The 20,470-nt window shown below is 44.9% G+C and overlaps 2 protein-coding genes across 9 annotated transcripts in view; one reads left to right on the forward strand and one right to left on the reverse strand.

The window, feature by feature from the left end:
* The window catches only part of CCDC74B (coiled-coil domain containing 74B), a 53,556-nt gene extending 34,741 nt beyond the window's left edge, over positions 1-18,815 (forward strand). Inside the window, exon 9 of the mRNA XM_078848925.1 lies at positions 18,603-18,815. Within this exon, the coding sequence (XP_078705051.1) occupies positions 18,603-18,612 (10 nt within the window). The 3' untranslated portion in view covers positions 18,613-18,815. The remainder of the gene's footprint in view (positions 1-18,602) is intronic.
* MED15 (mediator complex subunit 15) overlaps positions 1-20,427 on the reverse strand; it is a 41,728-nt gene extending 21,301 nt beyond the window's left edge. For 4 of the 8 annotated variants that reach the window (XR_012155002.2, XM_073312346.2, XM_073312344.2 and 1 more), the window contains exons 1-8: positions 20,269-20,427; positions 8,789-8,876; positions 6,943-6,994; positions 5,960-5,989; positions 4,302-4,514; positions 2,938-3,200; positions 1,760-2,089; positions 358-447 (exon numbers count right to left, since the gene is read on the reverse strand). Coding sequence is in view for 7 of the 8 variants with exons in the window: in XM_073312346.2 (XP_073168447.2) it covers positions 358-447; positions 1,760-2,089; positions 2,938-3,200; positions 4,302-4,514; positions 5,960-5,989; positions 6,943-6,994; positions 8,789-8,876; positions 20,269-20,336 (1,134 nt within the window). In the remaining variant the exon portion in view is untranslated. Of the gene's footprint in view, positions 1-357; positions 448-1,759; positions 2,090-2,937; positions 3,201-4,301; positions 4,515-5,959; positions 5,990-6,942; positions 6,995-8,009; positions 8,105-8,788; positions 8,878-20,268 lie in introns of those variants that run through there. The other 4 variants (XM_073312347.2, XM_073312345.2, XM_073312350.2 and 1 more) reach the window with 4 other exon arrangements.
* Between the last annotated feature and the right edge of the window lie 43 nt (positions 20,428-20,470).

A 20,470-nucleotide genomic window follows, 5' to 3' on the forward strand; every position in this document is an offset into this window, starting at 1 on the left:
TCATATGACAAGGCAGTCTCCTAAGAAAGTGTTATGGAAATAGAAGTGAAACACTCCAGGAACAGCTAGACCTATCGCATGACTACAGTAGACAGTCTTAACGTGCACTGCTAGGTCACTCCAGGCAGCAGTATCTGACCTACTAGGGACAAGCATGCACAAAGAAGGTGTCAATGAAATCCTGCCTCTGACCCACAGCAAAAGGGAAACAGTGCATAATCACCCATACCACCTTCGTAAGGACAACTGATGTCAAATCCCTCCTCAGAAAGCTACCAAAAATCCATCTCCATGCTCAGTTTTAGCATGCACTTGCTACAGGCCTGCCCTAGTGACACTGGCTCCATGGGCCCTTACCTGCCCTGAAGCTCCCATCTGAGCAGCCTGGGCCTGAGCTGCTTGGACTGCCGCCGCTGCCTGCTGCTGCTGCACCAGTTGAGCTCTTACCTTGAATATTTGAAGAAAGAAGGGGGTAAGCAGGAGTAACTGGTTAGGGTGGATGTCACCTTTCCACAGCATTTAGATCAACCATCTTACTAACTCCTTCAGTTATGAGCAAACAAGACTGTCGGCTATGCATTTACACTGGACTAGTGTATGACTCACTTCATGAACACGAGCAGCTGGCTTTGAATCAGCCTCCCCAGTGCTACACCTCTAACACTGACTTTTCCTTGTGGCATCTTCTCTGCACTGGCATTCCTACAGGCAGACTCAAGGGCCACTTGGACTGTGCCATGACAAACCATTAGCTTTGTTAATTTCACTCAAGTACACAATATTAGATGCTTGCATGCGACAGCTGGTTAGAATTGTGCATCACTCTGTAACTGTTGCAGAAGTGCGACACATGTAAGCTACTCCTAGATTAGCTACCAAGTCCCAACCTTCAATAAGGCCAAGGGTGAAGTAGAGTAGAGCTCACAATTAAAACTTAGATCTCCTGCTTAGTAATGCACAGCACTCTCACTAAGCCCTCACTAGGTCAGTTTCCATAGCACTGAACAGTAAGCCAACAGTAAGAAAATCTGCACCATTAACAGCATTAGCTGACTCAGACTGAAGCGATACTAGGAGATCCACCATGAAAATCACAAAAATCAAAATTACCCTGTCCTCAACCTACGAACTGCTATTTTAAGAGAAGTTGCATCAAGTGACAATCATCCCCGACTAGTTCAACCCTAACAATACAGTCAGCAGGGGCAGATTTGGCTGTCATTGTTGCACCTTCCCCAACCCACTGAGGTTCCAACCCCTTTCAGTGTAGTAGCAGAAGCAATGCCAAAGGGGTCTCACGCTGCAGTAGCGTGAGAGGGCTGACGTGTACACACATGTATTAGGGCATTTAATTAAGTTTGCTCATGTTCTAGCAAAATCAGCATTCACCAGAATGTAATGTTATACCTATATAAAACAAGATCTCACTCATCTCCTTGTCCCACCAATAGCAACAAAGGAACTGAATCTCAAACACTAGCTTCTCTATCCAGCATACCAAAAGATTTCATAGACTAGCTACAAAACCTTGGGATTTTAGCAAAGCACTATGCTGTGCTGGCAAGCAATAAAGCAACACAAGTTAGTGGTTAGCATTGTTATGCAAGCACTAGGTTAACAGCTAACCTCTTAACAGGTTACAATATTTCACATCTCTGCTATTAGCACTAACAAGGCTTATTTATCAATGAGGACTTTCTATTTCCCTAGAGGCTCATGGAATACACAACCATTTGTTTTGGGTCTTTAACACACTTACCTGCATGGCTTTTAACTGCTGCTGGGTAAAAGGTACAGACATGACCTGACTAGGGATCTGTCCTGAGATTGCCTGTCCCTGAGAGACCATGGGCTGGGGCTGTGACTGTGGTGGAAGCTGAGACTGTTGGGCCTGAGCAACCTGCTGCTGCTGCTGCTGCATCTGTTGCATCTGCTGTTGCATGACTTGCTGAGACGGCGGCTGCTGTATCTGTTGCTGTGGTATTTGCTGCTGCTGCTGCTGCTGCTGCTGCACCTGCATAGCCTGAGCTGCCTGCTGCTGTAACTGCATTTGAGCAATTCGCTGTAGTTGTTGCTGCTGCTGCTGCATCTAAAACAGGAAAAGCCGGGATGCTCAAGTTTCCAGCAATGCAACAGTGTCTTTAGTATTAGAAAGAAAGCCAATGGCCTGCAGGCAGCACACCGACTCATCATACTGAGTTAAAGCATTTAGCCCAAATGAACAGGCCTACCCGTCAAGCCAGCCTCAGGCTTCAAACAACTCACCTGCATGCAGTTTATATTCTAATTTCCCTCTCCAGACGGGCACAAAGTCATCTGCTACCACTAACAGAGAGTTTCAAGGTGAAGGTACCCAGCCCTCTAGCTTCTCTGGCATAAAAGATCACAACACACTTCTCCAAACTGTCATCAAGCTAATGTCAGCATCACCATTTACCTACACAAGAACAGGACAGCATCAACCTCTTCTACTTGCATACATCATCTTTAGGCATGCCTCATATTTCTGTACCGCAATATTTTTTTAAGTGACAAATGGGTAATTCACACAACTGAGACAAAACAGTTACTATTTCTAGAGGAAACTCGGGGGAGGGAGGAGAGTCGGGTGTCCACTCCCATCCCCTCCTGCATCCCTGACCTTCTCCGAAGCAGACAAACATCACCCTGACTCTTAGACTCAAACAAGAAGGGCACAAAATTCGTAGCTTCTTTCTTGCTAGGAAAGATCAGTCTTCTCTCGGATAGAGCACATTGCTGCCAACGAACTCGACCAGCCCAAGATGATGCCTTACCCACAAGCAGAAGCATGTTAATCCCTTAGTGCGGAGGGCCGACACGTAATAGTGCTCGGTAAGCCGGAGCTCTGGAATGGCTCCACTTGACAAGCGGCTGAGAGCAGGCTGCCCACCCTGCGACCGCTTCGCTGTTCGTTACCTGTTGCTGATTTTGTTGCTGCATCTGCAGTTTGAGCATGTGCTGCTGCTGCTGCTGCTGGGCTGCCTGCAGCTGCTGCTGCTGCTGCTGCGCAGCTGCTGCCGCCGCCGCCGCCTGCTGCTGCTGCTGGACCTGGAACTGCTGCTGCATGGCTGACTGCTGTGCCTGGAACTGCTGCTGCTGCTGCTGCTGCAAAGCAGCCTGCTGCTGCTGAAATTGCTGCTGCTGCTGCTGCGCCGCCATCTGTTGCAGCTGGAGCTGGGCTGAAAGTCAGAACGTGTTTGTACAGCGTGACCGGCCTCTAGCCAGCCATCCGACAGGCAAGACTGGGGAGCTCAAACCAACTCTTCTGACCAGAAACGTAAGATACCCCAGGGTCTCACCTTATAGCCCACATTTGTGCTAGGAGCAATTGCATAAAAGCCATTATAACCTCCCATTTCCAGGTATACATTATATACATTTAAACAACGCTCGTTATTCGTATCATCCTGGCATTTCTCATCACTCTTACGTCTAAGCCTCAGCTCTTTGGCCGACTCTGCAATCTAACTGAACAGCTTAAGAACCGCAGGGAGGAGGAGGAGGAGGAGGGTGGGCTCATTCATGCCCTGAGGGGAACAGAAAGGAAAGGTCTCACACATTGTTCCACAAAGAACTCTTCGGTCAAAGGAGGAGCTGTTCGAATGGGCTCTGAAAGGAGCCTCATCCAGCAGCTATCTGTCAGAACAAGGCCACAATATGAGGGGATATAAAATGCAAGGCAGGTAGAACCAAAACACTAAGGATGTTCAAGAACTAAAATATTTTGAGAGGAAGGAGTCTACTAGTCAGAGCCAGATTCTTGCTCAGAATACGCCACCTCAGTCTCAAACGCAGTTGCAAATGAGTCCAAAACCAAGTAGCAAGTGGAAAGCCACAAATTTTAAGTATAGACATGAGAGACGAGGTGGGCGAGGTAATAACTTTTATTGGACCAACTTCTGTTGGTGAGAGACAAGCTTTCAAATAGCTGAAGAAGAGTCGGTCCAATAAAAGATATCACCTCACCCACCTTGTCTCTCTAATATTCTGCAACCAACACAGCTATAACACTGCATACAAGCACAGCGAGGACATTTATAGTGGGGATAGAGGTATTTGAAGGCAAACCCTCCCTTTGCTCCCCGATTCATATCTGTGTTTCCCACATCAATGACAAAGGGTGAGATGCACCATAATCCCCAATCCTCCTGGCAGGAGAAATAAAAACAGACCTAGGGAATATTCTGTAACTTTCTCTTCCTTTCAGCCTAGAAAATGGCTCTGCACTGGAACCCTAAACTGACTTAATTTCAGTGGACGAGAGCATAGTGAATACTTACTCTGTTGAGTAGCTGCAGAGACGCCAGACATACCATGGGGGGCCATCCCAGAGGTTCCAGGAGGCTGCTGCCCTGGAAGGCTCATCTGCTGGCCCATTGGCCCAAGTCCACTTATCCCACCCATTGGTGCTCCTTGAGCTCGTGAAGCCATGCCCATTCCAGCTGCTCCTGCTGGGGGGCCGCCTGTTAGATTCTGCAGTGCATTCATAGGATCTGTGAATACAACATCATTACTAAGAGAACAAGATGAAGACCTGTCCACTGAAATTGTTCTCTGTGCTGTGGAGCCACAAGAAAGTTTTGGCCTAGTGGACTCAGCATGGGATTAAGAGTCCACCCTGAGTTCTACAATCACAATTCTGCCACTGACTCAGCGGCTTTACATAAGTCTGTCTCCATTTTTCCACCCATAAACTGGGGACAGCAGCGTTTGAGGATTAGTTAGAGATTTGTGAAATGCTTTAAATTAGGGTGACCAGACAGCAAGTGTGAAAAATCGGGACAGGGAGTGGTGGGTAATAGGAGCCTATATAAGAAAAAGACCCAAAAATTGGGACTGTCCCTATAAAATCGAGACATCTGGTCACGCTACTTTAAATATGCAAAACACTAAATATATATTAGCAAAAGGGAAATAATCAGTCACCTCTACTCTAAACAGATATCCAGGTACAAAGGCAAGACTTGGCAGGCTCAGCATGCTATCAGCAGAGCTTTGTGCTACTGCATGGGAATCCAGGAAATAAGAGCACACTGATGTGATGGATCCAAGTTAGGCCCCTTCCGTCCCAGGTTAAGGAGTGGGAGTGCTCAGGAGACCAGGTGTTCAGCCTGACGAAGTACCTTGCAATATACTTCCTCTAGACTGCACACTGAAGCTTCACCACACACTTCTCAAATACCCATGATCAGCACTCCTCAGTCAGAAAGAGGCTGATAATCTGGGGTCTGGGGCAAGGGGAAAGGAACTGCAAACAGACTTCTGAAGGAGAGAGAATTACAAGCATTTCAGGAACATTATTATACTGGTGTTCATCAAGTATGTAATATGTGCCTTCCTCCTTAAGTGTAAAGATCAAAGAGGACATAACTTTAGAGCACTCCAGAGTACTGGCATTAACATATATTGTGCAGCACATCTTTAATCCGTGCTGGGACGAGGTGGCAACAGATAATTGCTGCCTCACCTTATACTCTCTTACAGGGGGATTAACACAGTTATAGAGGAGATTCCTTCAGTCACATGCAGAGTCCACCAGGACATAGTTTCTGCTGACAGGACTACTCCATAGTCTTGTAATGCAGAACAGGTATCAAGCTCATACACCAATGAGAACTGCAAGAAGGTAAGCAAGGAGGAACTCAGCTACTTCCTGCTGGACAGTCCAATTCACAACACTGGCATTTGTTGAATAGGTTTAATAATATTTAGCACCAACACACAGTACAGAGGTGGAATCAAATGAGTGTTCCACACAACATCCATATGTGAAGAGTCTAGAAGGCTCACTAGAACTTTCCTCCTCACCACAGTATGATTTATTAAGAATTTAAGTTGCCCTCCTTTGCTGCAAGTCGGCAGTAAGCCCTCCCTCCCCACTTCATATGCCACCAAAAATACTGACAATTTTTCATTTAGTCTGAAAAAATGTTCTTACCACTGACCGAAGCCTGAGATTTCTTATTGTCTAGAAAATAAGAGTGAATACATACACAAGTTATAAATTTTGCTGCATTTTGTTGAACAGCAATTTAAACTGTTATTCCCAACAACCAATGCATTAATAGCGCAAAGAATTGCTTCCCATTAGTTAGCCCCATGCCAAAGTGCCTCCAAACATTTTACCCACATTCCCTACCCTAGGCAGCAAGCTAGAGAGCTCCTAGGTTACTTCCTGATCAGGAACTTAGCATCCCAGCTGGCCATGGAATGCTGCTGCAGACATGCTCTGTAATGTCAATCATTGCCAGCAACATCCCACACGGTTCTGCCAGTGTAAGAGCTCTGCAAGTCAGATTTCACTCCCAGGCGTCAAGATTAATGCTTGCTTTGTGAAATTTTCTACAGAATGGGACAAGCATCTGAGGCAGCTCCTCTATACACTTCCTGGTGCAGTGTATGACAGGTGGCTTCCTCCAGTATTTCCACACCTAGGAAGACTCATTAAGCACTTTGAGACTGTTTGTTCCATTCCAGAGACTTATTTCTGGAGGAATAACACTAAACAGAAGGGCAGATACCCTAATTCAGGATTCCATGCTGAGGATAAAATGTACTTTAATATTGCATAACTGAATGCTTTTTAATTCATTTGCAAATCAAAGCAGAACAAAGAAATGAAGCTCAGCCAATTTGTCTTCACAGCATTCTGGTTGTGATGGAAATGGAGAGGGAGGATGACCTCAGAGAAAACATTTGGTGCAATGAAAAGTGGAGATATCAAGAACTTTCTAGTGGGTTCTTCAGTTCTAGACAGATATTGTAAAGAATATTACACATTCAAGAGCTGGGCACATATCCAGCAGCAGAAACTACTGAAGCAACTCTTGGAGAATGCCAGTCAGAACTAGCAGACTCAAGCCACCCAGAAAGCTAGCACTTCTAGAACTTCTATAACAAATAAATACATGGATTACTTACGAATGTCTCGAAAATGGATAATAAGTCTGGCCACAAGAGAAAGATATTCCTCCTAAAGTTGAAAACAAGAAACAGCTTAGCACAGAATGGGGAAGCAACACACTCCATGACTCACTGTTTCCGTTCCTCACACTGCCACTCCCACCGTGTAACAGAAGGGGCCCTCCTCCTTCAGGACCGGTATGCTTTTCATAACAGTTCATGATGTGCTCAGGAACTGAAATGGGCGGGGTATTTTCTAAAGAAAAGGTCATTGTGCTTAACTGTGCAGGACAGAAGCAGAAACAGCAAATGCTGGGTAGAAGAGGTAGACAACTGCCAGTACAGCTACATACCAGTAGTACCCTATATGTGTTTATAGACCAAGAAAGGCTATGTCTGCACCTGAAGTGCTATAGTTGCACAACTGCAGCTGTGCCACTGTGGCATTTTAAGTGTAGACACTGACTACAGCAACAGGAGGGGTTCTCCCATTGCCATGGGTGGTGGGTGAACCACAGGCTCAGGGAGGCCAGCCCCTGGCCTGGCTCACCCCTTCCAGCTGAGGACCCTCTCCCCAACCCAAATCCCCCCTCTCCTGCAGCTACCAACCCCCCTATGCCCCCCAACCCCAGAGCACCAGGTGGGTGAGCTGCGCACGACCCCTTTCCCCCAGCCAACTGAGCACCGGGCGGGTGGCCCCCCAGAGCACCAGGCAGGCGGCACACAGCCCCTCCCAGCCCCCCCAGAGCATTGGGTGGGTGGGCAGAAAGCAGCCCCCCCCCCAGATTGGTAGGCGGCGCGCGGACCCCTGTCCCCTCCAGCCCTGGAGTGCTGGATGGCATGGCCCCAGTGCTGGGGCCCCCCCAGCAGCGGGTAGCCACAGCTACCTCAAATTCCAGCCACCATAGTCCCAGCAGGCTTCCCTTCCCGGGAAAGGAGCAGCCTGCCTGGGCTGGGGCCAACCAGCAGCAGGAGGGGGCCTCTGTACAGAGTGTGGGCAGGGCCATGTGGGGCTGTTTGGGTAGGCACAGCCTTCCCCTGCCTATTAGACGCACTGCCCATGCCCATTGCTGTAATTAATTTACCTCCTCGAGAAGCGGTAGTGCTGTCTACACCAGGGGTTAGGTTGGCATAGCTATGTCTCTCAGTGGGATGAATTTTTCACATTCGAAAGCTGTAGCTATGCAAATAAAAGTTTTCAGCATAGATCAACCCAGCGCCTTTACTTAAGTCAGATCTACACTCAAAAGTGAAGTCAATCCAGCTACATTGCTTGGGGTGTGAAAAATCCACACTCCTGAACCATGGGGGGAGGGATAGCTCAGTGGTTTGACCATTGGCCTGCTAAACCCAGGGTTGTGAGTTCAATCCTTGAGGGGGCCATTTAGGGATCTGGGGCAAAAATTGGGGATTGGTCCTGCTTTGAGCAGGGGGTTGGACTAGATGACCTCCTGAGGTCCCTTCCAACCCTGATATTCTATGATTCTATGTAATTAAGCACAAGTCAAGCTAAGCTGTAGATAAAGCGAGTTCCATGCAGTTAATTGCATGTTGGTTGATGAGACCTTATAAACCTCACTCCTGTGTTCTTCACGGTCACTGGAGGGCCTGTTGTATCTTTTGTGATAATAGGAATTTACCATATTGTCTTTGCCAAACATTTCACTTCACATTGTTTTTTGTGGAGTGTGCAAAGCACTTTGGCTCCCCCCTCATCATTAAATGCTCCTGTATAAATTTAACATAGTTTATGCAGGTGTCCTGGCCAGATGTTGCTAGACAACTAGATACACCAGGTTTCCAAATGCATCTACTCACAACAGACCAAGACACACACAATTGGAAATACATGGAAGTGCCTTACCCGAGTTTTGGCCTTCATAAAAACATGATTCTCCATATCTTTGCTGGATTTATTGTGGGCTACACCGGCCTTCCTCATGGCCTCATCACTGCAAAACAAGACACAGAACTCACGAAGGACATTAACAGAGGGCAGCTGAAACCCCGTTCCCTACCTAGGGAACAGATGGATGGCAACTTTTCACCAATGAATAACTGACAAATACATGCATACATAAAACATAAAGGAAACCAATTCCACTGATTTACATGCACAATCTGATTAACGTCAATAGCAGATAGCCAGGTAGCCAGCACATCAATAGGAGTCTCCTCCTCTAATTAGACATTTACCTCCTTGCTAGAAAGGAAGAAACTAAGAAATACCTCCCATCAGACAGAGATGGTATGAGATTCAGCAACTGATTCCATTTCAAGGTGCATAGGAGACCATCTTCTCCTGTCAGAGGCCCAAAATAAACATCTTCCATGCTATGGAGGTTGCCATGAGGCTTCCATGCTACTTTTAGCCCAGTGCCATTTAAAGACACTAACTTGGGACATTGATTGTTCCCCTCTTTCCACCTTTCCGACATCACCTGCCTCCTTTGATTACTAACCCTTTGAAGCAGGGCCCATGTATTCACATGAGGTTTATACAACACCCAGTCAATAGCAGCCAATCCTGAGCACGCACTTTGAACGTTACTGGAATATAAATATTGTATATACTTGAAGCTTTATAAATTCAGTACATTATTGATGGGCTGGGTGGTTAAGCTTTTTTGTAAAAAACGGAAGTGGTGCAAGCCTCACCTGCTCTGGATTCATAACCACAGAAATAGGGGCAGCATGCTCTGGCAGTGAGCCCCCGAGCGGCAGGGGCAACCCTCCTCTGACTGTAAGCCCCATGGGGGGAGGGGGGCTGATAGCCAACAGGCGATGTGAGTAATACAATGTCTACACGAACACTGCGTCTTAAGCACTACGCCTCTCATGGAGGTGGAGTTATTAAGTCAATGTAGTGGGCAACAGACTTAGATAGTGGGCAACATTTTAATGTAGACGCTTACAGAGTTAGGTCAAGGTAAGCTGCCTTATGCCAACTTAACTCTGTAATGTAGACCAGGCCTGACTTTGTTCCTCTCCAACTTCTCTCAGGCTGGCCAGCATCTGTTTCTTGCCAGGTTCCTCTATATTTTAAACAGCTCCAATTTCTCAGAGGATCCTATCCATAGATTGGTATGGAATTCTCATTTATTCCATTACTAAATGTAAGGGTTGTTTAGGATGGGGTCTTTTCAGCAAGTGAAAGCGGCTAGACCTGAGCACAATACCAAACATGCTAAGGCCTGAACCTCTCCATGCCTCTTCAGTAAGATAAGGCCCCAATTTATTATAGCACAGCACCAGCAATGATTAATCTATTAGCTTTGATTCACTCTAAGGAAGATCAAAGAGTTAGGATAATACAGTCATGTTTCCTGAACAATGGACCTCAGTTTGTTTAAAGTCAGGGTGTTCCTCATACACAACACCCTAACATGAGCTCCTGATAACATTTTTAGATTCTAATTTTTTTTCATACACTTATGAGGAATATGGATGGTTGAAGCAGTGAGGGGAAATGTGAATGTGTGGGAGTAAGGAAGGTGTGGAGGGAGGGATTAGGGGGCTTTAGAAAGGGAAGGGAGTTCAAGGGCAGGAGAGGATGGGGGGGTGAGAAGGGTTGGACTCTGGGAGGGAGGACCTGGGGATGAGTGGTAGAGGGAGTGGGGGCTCCCCCATCAACCCTGCATTCTCCTCTCCTTTGTGCGTGCTGGAATCTGGGGAGCCCCACACCACTGTCCCTGCCCCCCACTATCATGTGAAACAGGATCTGATGTAGGGGAGTGTCTGAGCCCCTCTCCTTATTCCCCATGTTAGCTGGGTTGGGGGGGCTGCTCCTCTGGGAGGCCTGAGCCCCTGTCTCCCATGAGCAGGATATGGGGGCCATGCCCCTTCCCCTTATCCCACTCCTTTGTGAGCCAGTATCTGAGGGCCCTTTGGGTTGGGAGCTCAGAACAGGCATGCCACCTGCATATCATAGGTTCACAAGCACTGGCACTGAGGAGAAGGAGGAAAACACACACTGACAAGAATGGAGAAGTCCACACATCTCAGAGCCATTTTTTCATATTGTATTCATCTCCTTGGGGTGTTCTCAGCTGAACAAGAACATAGCATTGAGATGAATGAGCTAGTTTACACCATTTTGAACCTCCTAGTTGCACACAGAGCCCCTTCCCCATAATCTAAGCCTAGATCTTGGCCTTTTCTACACTCCGGAGACTGTAGCTATGCAAAGATGGCCCTGTAGGATAGATACAGCCTATAGTGACCAAAGAGGTTTTTCTATTGCCGTATGACAGCAGACGTCGAACTTCATTGCACTACAACCTCCTTCGGCCATCTAAAATTACTACATGACCCTGGGTGGGGGTGGCCAGAGCCCAAGCCCCAAGCAGCAGAGCTCAGGCTACATCTTCAGCTCCAGACCCCAGCGACTCACTTTGGGGTCTTGACCCAGAGTTTGAGAACCACTGCTATAAGAACTGCATGTTCCCAAGAGACAGTAGCTAGGTTGATGGAAGCATTCTTTTGTCGACCTAACTACATCTACACTGGGAGTTAGTTACGCACAGCTAAATACAGCACTCAGTGTAGATTTTTCACACCCCTGAGCTCTGTAGCTGTTGACATATATTTTAAGTGTAGACCACGCCCAGCATCTCCACTCTCCTGTCCCTTCTTCCCTCCAACTGGTACAGGACACAATCTGGCTCACAGCCCCACCACATTTGCACCTCCCCATGGTCCTTCCAAGCTTACCAGGGGCATGGAATCACTAAGAGGAGAATGGAGCTGGCGTGGGAGGACTCAAAGGAAAGCATGCGGCATTGATGCAATGGCATGACAGAGAACATGTTGGTGGCATTGGAGCAATGATACAGATGTCTGAACAGTGGAAGGGAGAATATGCAGGTTGCAGCAGTGACAGGTGTTGGGATTGTGCAGGGAAGAGTGGAGCTATTCAGTGGGTGCTGTTGGGGAACTTCAGTCTCTCCCCCCAAAACTTCCACATCCATCAATGATACATCTATAGCCCCTACCACTCTAGTATCAGTGCACCTCATGATATTTAATGTATTTATCCTCATAACACCCCTGTGAGATAGGGCATGCTATATTAGCCCCATTTTTGCAGATGGGGAATTAAGACAGAACTACAAAGTAACTTGCCCTAGGTCACACAGGAAGTCTGTCATGGAGCAGGGAAGTGAACCCAGGTCTCCCAGGATCCAAATGCTAGCTAGTGAACAATCCTTCCTCTTTTGCACTGCCTCAACTCTATCCCTCCCTTTCAAAAACATCGTCACTATTATGATCACTGCACTGTTCCTGCATCCTCTCACTCAGCTGCTTAACCTGTGTCCCCAAAGCTGGTACTTTCCTCTTTGTGGGAAGGGAGAACCATGCTGTGATCAAGGTGGATAAACCTGTTTTGTTTTTTTGTTAATAGATTTTTAAATTTCATTTTAAAATTAAATTTGAAATGACGACAACCTATATTGAGGCTTAAATTTACTACACTATATTGAAATAATTTAAACACAACACACCTAAAAGCTTGACCAGCTCCCTCTAATTAGTCTTTGATTCTCACATGCATGTAACTGTAATTCAACCCTCGTGTGTATACATTATGACACAGTCTAATTACATAATCACTGCCACAGTTCAGGGCATCTGCACCTGTGTTCCTTCTGTAATCCACCAATGGCACCCACTGGCTTCTGGCTCCCCAGCCATCACCTTGCTTGGACAGAGACCTGTGCCTCATTCCTTCTGATCCAGATATTTCCAAGCTACACAGTTCCCCACAGTAAGTCAGACTGCCCAAGCAGGCCTGCTTTGTTTTTTTCCTCAGAGGCATAATTGTGTAACTGCTCACAATTTAAGGTCCAACACAGGTTTTCCAAAGCAAGCACATTTATTCTTAAGGTGAAAGCATTACAGAGAAAATATTAAAACAATAAAAGAGCCTACATGTACGCTAATAAGCTTATCGTAGATTACCCCAACTCCAGCAAGGGCTCTGGCAGGAGTAAAACCCCACCAAGTGTGTTTTCCTGTGGTTACAAGTTGACAACAGCTGTTAGCTCAGAACAAATACCCCCATGAATCTGTGAGTCACTCCTTTATACAGTTTGGGCCTCTGATCTTGTCCTCACATATCAGATGATCAGCAAACAAAAGTCTCCTCCTCAGGGCAAAGCTTCTAATGGCTACATTCTTACATAACTGGATGGGGTACATTTGCATATCCTCTCCCTAGAGATTTAGTGGAAAACCCACTTAACTTTAAAAGTTCAGTCTTGTCTGGCACATTGTGTTAAATAGTCCTGTGAAGCTGCTAATACTTTCCCTGGTTTACCTTACTCAGGTCTTCCTCCAGAGACATTTCATACAAGCCCACACTAATACATTAATATTTGCATTTTTAATACAAGGAACTCCTAAGATACTTAAACTTGATTCAGTAAGATTTAGCTTAATTTAATACTATTTGTCAGGGAAATTGCCATCTCTCACAATCACTATTTTTTCCATAGGACCCCTGCTTCATTCAGTGCACAGGTGGGACAGTACTCAGGGATTAAATCAAGGTTGTGTAGAAAATGAGTTGTTTATTTGTAGGACCCTTGACTCATTTGCTGAGAAAGTGGAAGATATGTAGTGAATGAGACACTGCATTAGAGAAAAGATGATCTCATGGGTCAGGCAGCTGAATACTACCCCGAAGAATTAGATTCTATCCCTGCCTCTGCCAGAGAGTTCATACATGATACTCTGCAAGTCACAAACCAAGGTGTTCACAGGTGGCCACAGTCTGTTCATTTTTTAGGTAGTCATCTTGAGACACCAGGGATCTGATTTGCAGAAGTACGGAGGACTCACAACTGCAACTGAGGTCAATGAGAGCTCCGCTCTGAATATATAAAGTACTACTTTGAAAAATCAGACTCTTGGCTCTCAAAGTTGACACCAAAATTTAGCTGACACTTTAAAATGGAGATAAGATGAAGTCACCTCACATAGATGTTGTAAAGATAATTCTTTACAAACACTAATGAATTTAAGATACTACAATGACAGCACTAATTCTGTATTCAGAGCTGGGTTTGGATAGTGTGTGAAAATCATGCACGGGATGAATGATGATAAAAAGAAATATTGAATAGCCTACCTGTTCAATGACCACCATCTAACCAGTTCGCTGAATGACAGAGGATAAAGTCTGTATCATAATGCACAAAGGGGCCAGATTAAGGTTGTACCTTACTTAGACCTGAGTCCATCCCATACTTTGCTGCACATTGGGCTACCCACAACTGCCATCCTTGCCTGTCAACGGCCCTTCTCTCCAAATCTTCCCATTTCATGTTGAGGTGCTTGATGTCGTTCAGAACTGTTCGTTTCCATGTTATTCACTGTCTTTCTTCTTGCATTTTCTGGCTTTCATTCAAGGGCAGCATTTGGTAAGCGTTCTTTTTCCATTCTCAGCACATGTCCCAGCCACTGATGTCTTCTTTTATAGATTTGGGAGAGGGTGCCTCGTCTAGTAATTTTTCTGACTTCTTCATTCGTCTTCCTATCTCTATACGTTATTCCCAATATTCTTCTCAAACATCTGTGATGAAATGCATCCAGCTTTTGCTTATCTATCTTGGTAAGTTGCCATGTCTCACCACTATACGTTGTGATGGCAACAACAATTGCTTTGTACACATTCAGTTTTGTCTTGAGGGAGATGTTTTTGAGTTGCCAGATGTTTGCCTTCCCAATTGTTATTGTCTCGGAACAAGCACCATCTTGGCTGATGGCACTTCCAAGATACATAAAATTGTCCACCTTCTCCAGTTTCTCTTCTTCAGTTTTGATTTCTGCCTCTGTAGTCCCCATTAACATGACTCTACATTTCTTTGCATTGTATCTTAAATCTTTCTTTTCCATTATTTTTCACTTGGTTTTTGTATTTTTGTAGTCTGTTGACATCTTCATTAATAAGAGCTATGTCATCTGCAAAGTCTAGACCAAATAGCCTTGAATTGTTCCATTTTTGGCCATATGTATCACTGTCGCATTGTTTTAATCCATAGTTGATGACTAGCATAAACAAAAAAAGGAGACAGAACGCACCCCTGCCTTACACCTGTCTTGATGCTGAATGGCTTACTCAACCCCTTTTCCATTTTAATGCAGCATTTTGAGTTGACACAGAATGCCTTCATAATATTGATTAATTTTATTGGAATTCCATATTGTTCCACAATTTTCCACATTGTTTCTCTGTTTACACTATCAAATGCCTTTTGAAAATCCACAAAAGTGATGGTAAGACTGCCTTGAAATTCAATTGTGTTCTCAATAATCCATTTCAGGGTGAAAATAGCATCTGTACACAATCTCCCTTGTCTAAATCCAAATTGTTGCTCACGTCGGATGGTATTCATCTTTCCTTTCATTCTGTTCAGGAGGACTGCTGCTAATACTTTTCCTGTGACAGATACTCCCCTCCAATTTGAACAATTGTTTAGATCACCTTTCTTTGGTAACTTGATGATGATACCAAGGGTCCATTCTTCCGGCACATTCTCCTGCATCCATATTTTGTTGCACAGAGAACAGATGACTGATTCCACATCTTTGCCTCCATATTTAAGCATCTCAGGATGAATGTCGTGCAATCCAGGTGCCTTGTTGTTTTTCAGCTTCTTTTTACTTCTTCGATTTTTACATCAGATACGTCTATATCTAGGTCTAATGGTTTATTTATCATTGTTAAATTCTTGCAATTGGTTCTGGTTGGTTTAGCACTTCTTTGAAGTGTTTCACCCATTTATTTTCTTGTTCCTCCTGTTTTTTTCAAAATTTCTCCTGATTTCCCTTTCATTGGGACACTTGTGAATTTTGATCCATATCCTGTTAACTGTTTCAGGATCGTGTAGACTGTTCTTGTATCGTTTCTTTCCCCTGCTTCTTCAGCTTCACTAGTCTTATTTTCTATCCAATTCCGCTTATCTTTTTTGCATTGTTTCTTTACTGCTTTGTCAAGGTTCTGTAGATTTGTTTTGTTTCTTCAGTCGCATGTTGTAGCACTAGAACCTTTTGTTTTTTTCTTTTGTCTATAATTTTCCATGTTTCTTCTTCCACTGATCTTTATTGCTTCCTGTCTTTCTACCAATTATCTTTTCAGCTGCTTCTAGCATAGCTATTTTGGAAAGATTCCAGTATTTTTCCACTTCGTTTTCTTCAAGATCTTTAAGGGCCTCAAACCAGTATTTGACCTCTATCTGGTACTCTTTTCGTATCCTGCAATATTGTATTGTGTATTCAATACACAATTCTGTGTATTGAATAATCAGAGTCTTCTTTCTTTTTGAGAACTTTAAACTTCAATTTGATGTTTGCTTTCAGCAAGTAGTGATCGCTCCCTATATGGGCTCCTCTGAATACTTGTGTCTGACACAGATGTTTTCCACCTCTGACTTACACAGATATAGTCGATCTCATTTTATGTAAGGTCATCTAGTGAAATCCATGTCTTTTTGTGTACATTTTTATGTTGGAAGAAAGAATTGCAGATGCTAAGATTGAATTTTGTGCCAAAAACAAGAAGTCTTGTGCCATTGTCTGTCACTGTTCCAGTTGTATGTGGGCCGATGAAAGAAGAGGTTAGGAAACAGTCATTTCTGATCTGGGCATTAAAATCTCCCATAACCAAGACAAGATTGTGGTTTGGTATTTCTTTCATTACGTTGTTCAATTCTGCATAGACTCTCTCTTTGTCCTCTTCATCTACATCATTTGTTGGAGCATCTGCCTGGACTATGGTGCACTTAATGTGCTGAGAGTGGAATCTAGCTGCCAGTTGTACAGTCACCCTTAATTCTGACATTTCTTAACTTTGGAGTGTTTGATTTTGCAACCTTAATGTTTTCTTAACAGATATTTTAGATGTACTATAACATATAATATACCCAAAGATACCTTTGGGTATGAGCACCCTGTAAGTGTAACTGGTAAAGCCCTAGTGAATTAACAGGCAAATATTACTGCTTTTTGTTCCCTACTGACAATTTTACCTTTTTCAATTACCTGGCTCCCATTGATAAGTTTGTTTTTGCAGCTGACAGTTTAAGGATCAGTACTTTTCCTTCCCTCTGTAAACAATTTAAGATTATTTTTGTATATCTGCACTTTTAAAAATATTATGTGATAATACTAAAATAAGCACCTTAAATCAATAAAACATATACTTTCAACAACTCTTTACTAGCAACCACCATAGCATCACCTGCTGCTATTATTAATGACCAATACAAAGTGCAAGCAAATAAGTTTTGTTAAGTACCCCGAGACTGGAGCAAACTGTTGAAGGGTAAAGGGCCTAGTGATGTGAGTTCTCTACTGGGAACACCCTGTCGCTGGCCATAGAAGTCTGATAGGAATCTACAGTGAGAATGGATCCCACGAATTAGAACTCCTATGAGAAGACACAGAGCAAGAGGCAATCCATGAGTACCAGGCATCTTTCTAACTAGGTATTTACAGTGTAGAAATAGTGAATATAATTAAACCAAACAGGGCACCTGTGCAGAGCCCTTATCTATTCTGTTCACATTCATCCCATTCAATTCTGCCCTATGTGAAGCTTTGAAGGTTTCAAGGGTTGTCCCAAATTGAGCACACTGCAATAATCTTGTTACAAGGGCATGGATCCAAGTACCAAGAAACACACCAGAGAAACTGTCTCAGCCTCCTGAGCAGCCATAGATGGAAAATGACACATCATGGTATTCTCGGCTGACGACCAGGAACAGCAATGGATCAACAGTAATCTAAAGACTGAATCACACTGACAAGTGTGGGATACACACCTCAAACAGAAGACATTCTCAGCCCCCACTCACTCCTCTAACATTTTCATGTACCTAAGAGCACAGCTTCCATCAGAATGAGCCTAAGCCATTCTCTACCATATACTTCCCCAGTTGTCTCAAACAGTTGGAGATCACAAGAACCTAGAATCCAGGTTTAATAAAAAAGAATCATAAGGTCTAAGCGTCATCCATCATTGACAACCCTACTGCCCCTACCAGTTGAAACATGCACATAAATAAGATGGAACCCTGCACAAGACAACCCCCTGCAGGGAAGAATAAGCATCTCTTACTACCCTTTGGAGCTCTCCAAAGAACAAACATACTGAAACATCTTCACATCCATTCCCAAAAGCTTTGCAGAAAAGTCAGCAAAGCCTAGTGGCCACTAGTATCCAAGGCTATTTATAATTGAAACAAGACTAGCATGGATGCTTTGCTTGTGCCCATACCACCATTTCATGGCTATCTCCAGCAAATGCCTAAAATCAGACTGATAGAGTGAATCCATGTTTGAGTCGCAGTAACAGAAGCTGCCTCATTTACCACCTACGCAGCTATACCATATCCAAGAGTTAGGTTAGAGACTCTGTCTAAAGATGGGTCACTTGAATATTTTCATACAAGTTTAATTTATTTTAAATGATTCTTAATAGTGTGAATATTTGTTAATGGCAAGTAACATTAATTTTCATCATCTTGTAAAGGTGAACGAGAAGATTTGTGCATGGACTAGTGAGTTTTCAGGACTATTTTGCAAGATCTTGTTAAACACTTTCTATGGTTACAGAACATTTTCCAAAGGAAATCTACATAGTAATTATTTTAATTATTTCCTTTACATTTCAGTTACTTATGAGTCACTGAAGGTGAAAACGGAAGCACAGGAAGAGGAACCAATGCGTGATCAGACCTCAAAACATTCCTAGGCAACAACTCCCAACCCTGCTGCTATATATTACACCGAGCATACCTCTGGCTATTATAACCCCTGGTTGTGGCAAGTCTTATTTTATTCTAACTGCAACAAGATCAAACTGCCAAACTGTAATTTCAGATGTGACACATGAACCCAATCTCAATAAAAGCACTATAATAATGATTTACCAATAGCAGCAAAAGCATTTTTTTTAAATTAAAATAATATATATGGCTACTTTTATGTCTGAGATGTGTTATGTAGTTCAGGGGAAACACTATCACTTGCAGAACACAAAAGGTTTTGGACCTGAGGAAAACTGTCAGTGCTTAGAATGATAACACAAAACTAGCCTATGAACTTAGAGGGTATTTTTATTACTATCCATTTTCCAATTTCCAGAATTTTAAATGTTTAAGTGGCATTCCTTGTTATACAACTATTTTATTTTTAATTAAGATTTTGTTTGCCAAGACTAATACATTTACTTAATCTGTTATTTTAAGTTTCTCTTGAACATATTCATCAGCATCCATTTTTTAAATACCACTGACAGAAGACTGCTATAGATTGACATGCACGGACAGAAAAAAAGAGTTTGAGCATTAGCTCCAAGTTTCCTTGCCCCTGCGGATTGTCTTTGTGTAAGACAAGTGACTTCACAGAACAAACTAAAAGTGTAACATATTAGCTCTGAGCACCCAAAAAGCATGCGAGGCACTTCACAGGCACAAAGAAAGCCACTCCGTGCCCTGAATAGTTTATAACCTAAATTCAGACATGAACCTCCATGAAGACCAAAACAAATAAAATAGGATCGGGAACAAGGGTTACAGGAATGAGGCCAGGTGGTTAAATTGTGAAACATCTAACCATCTTGAAAGAAACGTTAAGCCTGTTTGACATTATTTGCATCCCATAAACAGCAGAGCAGAGCGTAGGGCCCACACAGCCTGCGGTTTATTTAACATTGTTCTGAAACCCCAGAGGCTACCCAGTTGGTCAGGAAGCCGCACGGGATGATCAGCAGAGCCCACAGAAGAGGCTGGAAAGGAGCTCAGGGGAAAAAGCAGCGTGACCAGCCTCCTCCGATGTGGGGAAAGGAAGTGGGGGGAACTACGCCCTCCCCGGACAGACCGCTGGCAGGGGAGAAGAGCAGCGGCGTGGTCGGCTGGCTCCGGATAACTGAGGCGGGGGCAGGGAAGCCAGCTCCAGAGACACACCGGGCTGGCGGGGAGAGAGAGTGGTGGGGTAGCGGGGGCGCGCCACCCCTAGAGGCTGCCAGCGGGCAGCAAGGAGGCAGGCCGCCCCTGCGGCCACCCCCACAGGAAGCGGCTGCCGACCAGGACGGGGGCGGTGCAACACGGCAGGAGAGAGGGAGGGAGAGAGAGAGAGAGAGAGACATCGCGGCGGCCTGCCAGCGCCAGAGACAGGCGACTGCGGGGAGCGGGCCCCGCACGCTCCGGCTGCAGGGCGGGGAGTGTCACGGGTGGCCGGCCAGCCAGTCTCCCTGCCCGGGCAGCGGGCAGCCGAAGCAGGGCGCGTTTGCGGCCTAGGCTGCTCCGCCCCCGCGTCCCCACGGGGCCCCGTACTCACATCTGGCTGACCAGCTTCTGCCGGAAGTTCGTGCTGCGCCAATCGGTCTCCTGCCCAGACACGTCCATCCCCGCCCTTGCCGCTGCCGCCGCCGCCGCCGCCGCCACCAACCCCAGCCGCCGCGGTTCCCTCCGCCGCTGACGACGATCCGCCACAGGCTAACCCGGAAGTGACATCAACTTCCGGCGCAGTGGGCGCGCGC

This window comes from Lepidochelys kempii, chromosome 15, assembly GCF_965140285.1.
Source record: "Lepidochelys kempii isolate rLepKem1 chromosome 15, rLepKem1.hap1, whole genome shotgun sequence".
NCBI classification, from domain to species: domain Eukaryota; kingdom Metazoa; phylum Chordata; order Testudines; family Cheloniidae; genus Lepidochelys; species Lepidochelys kempii.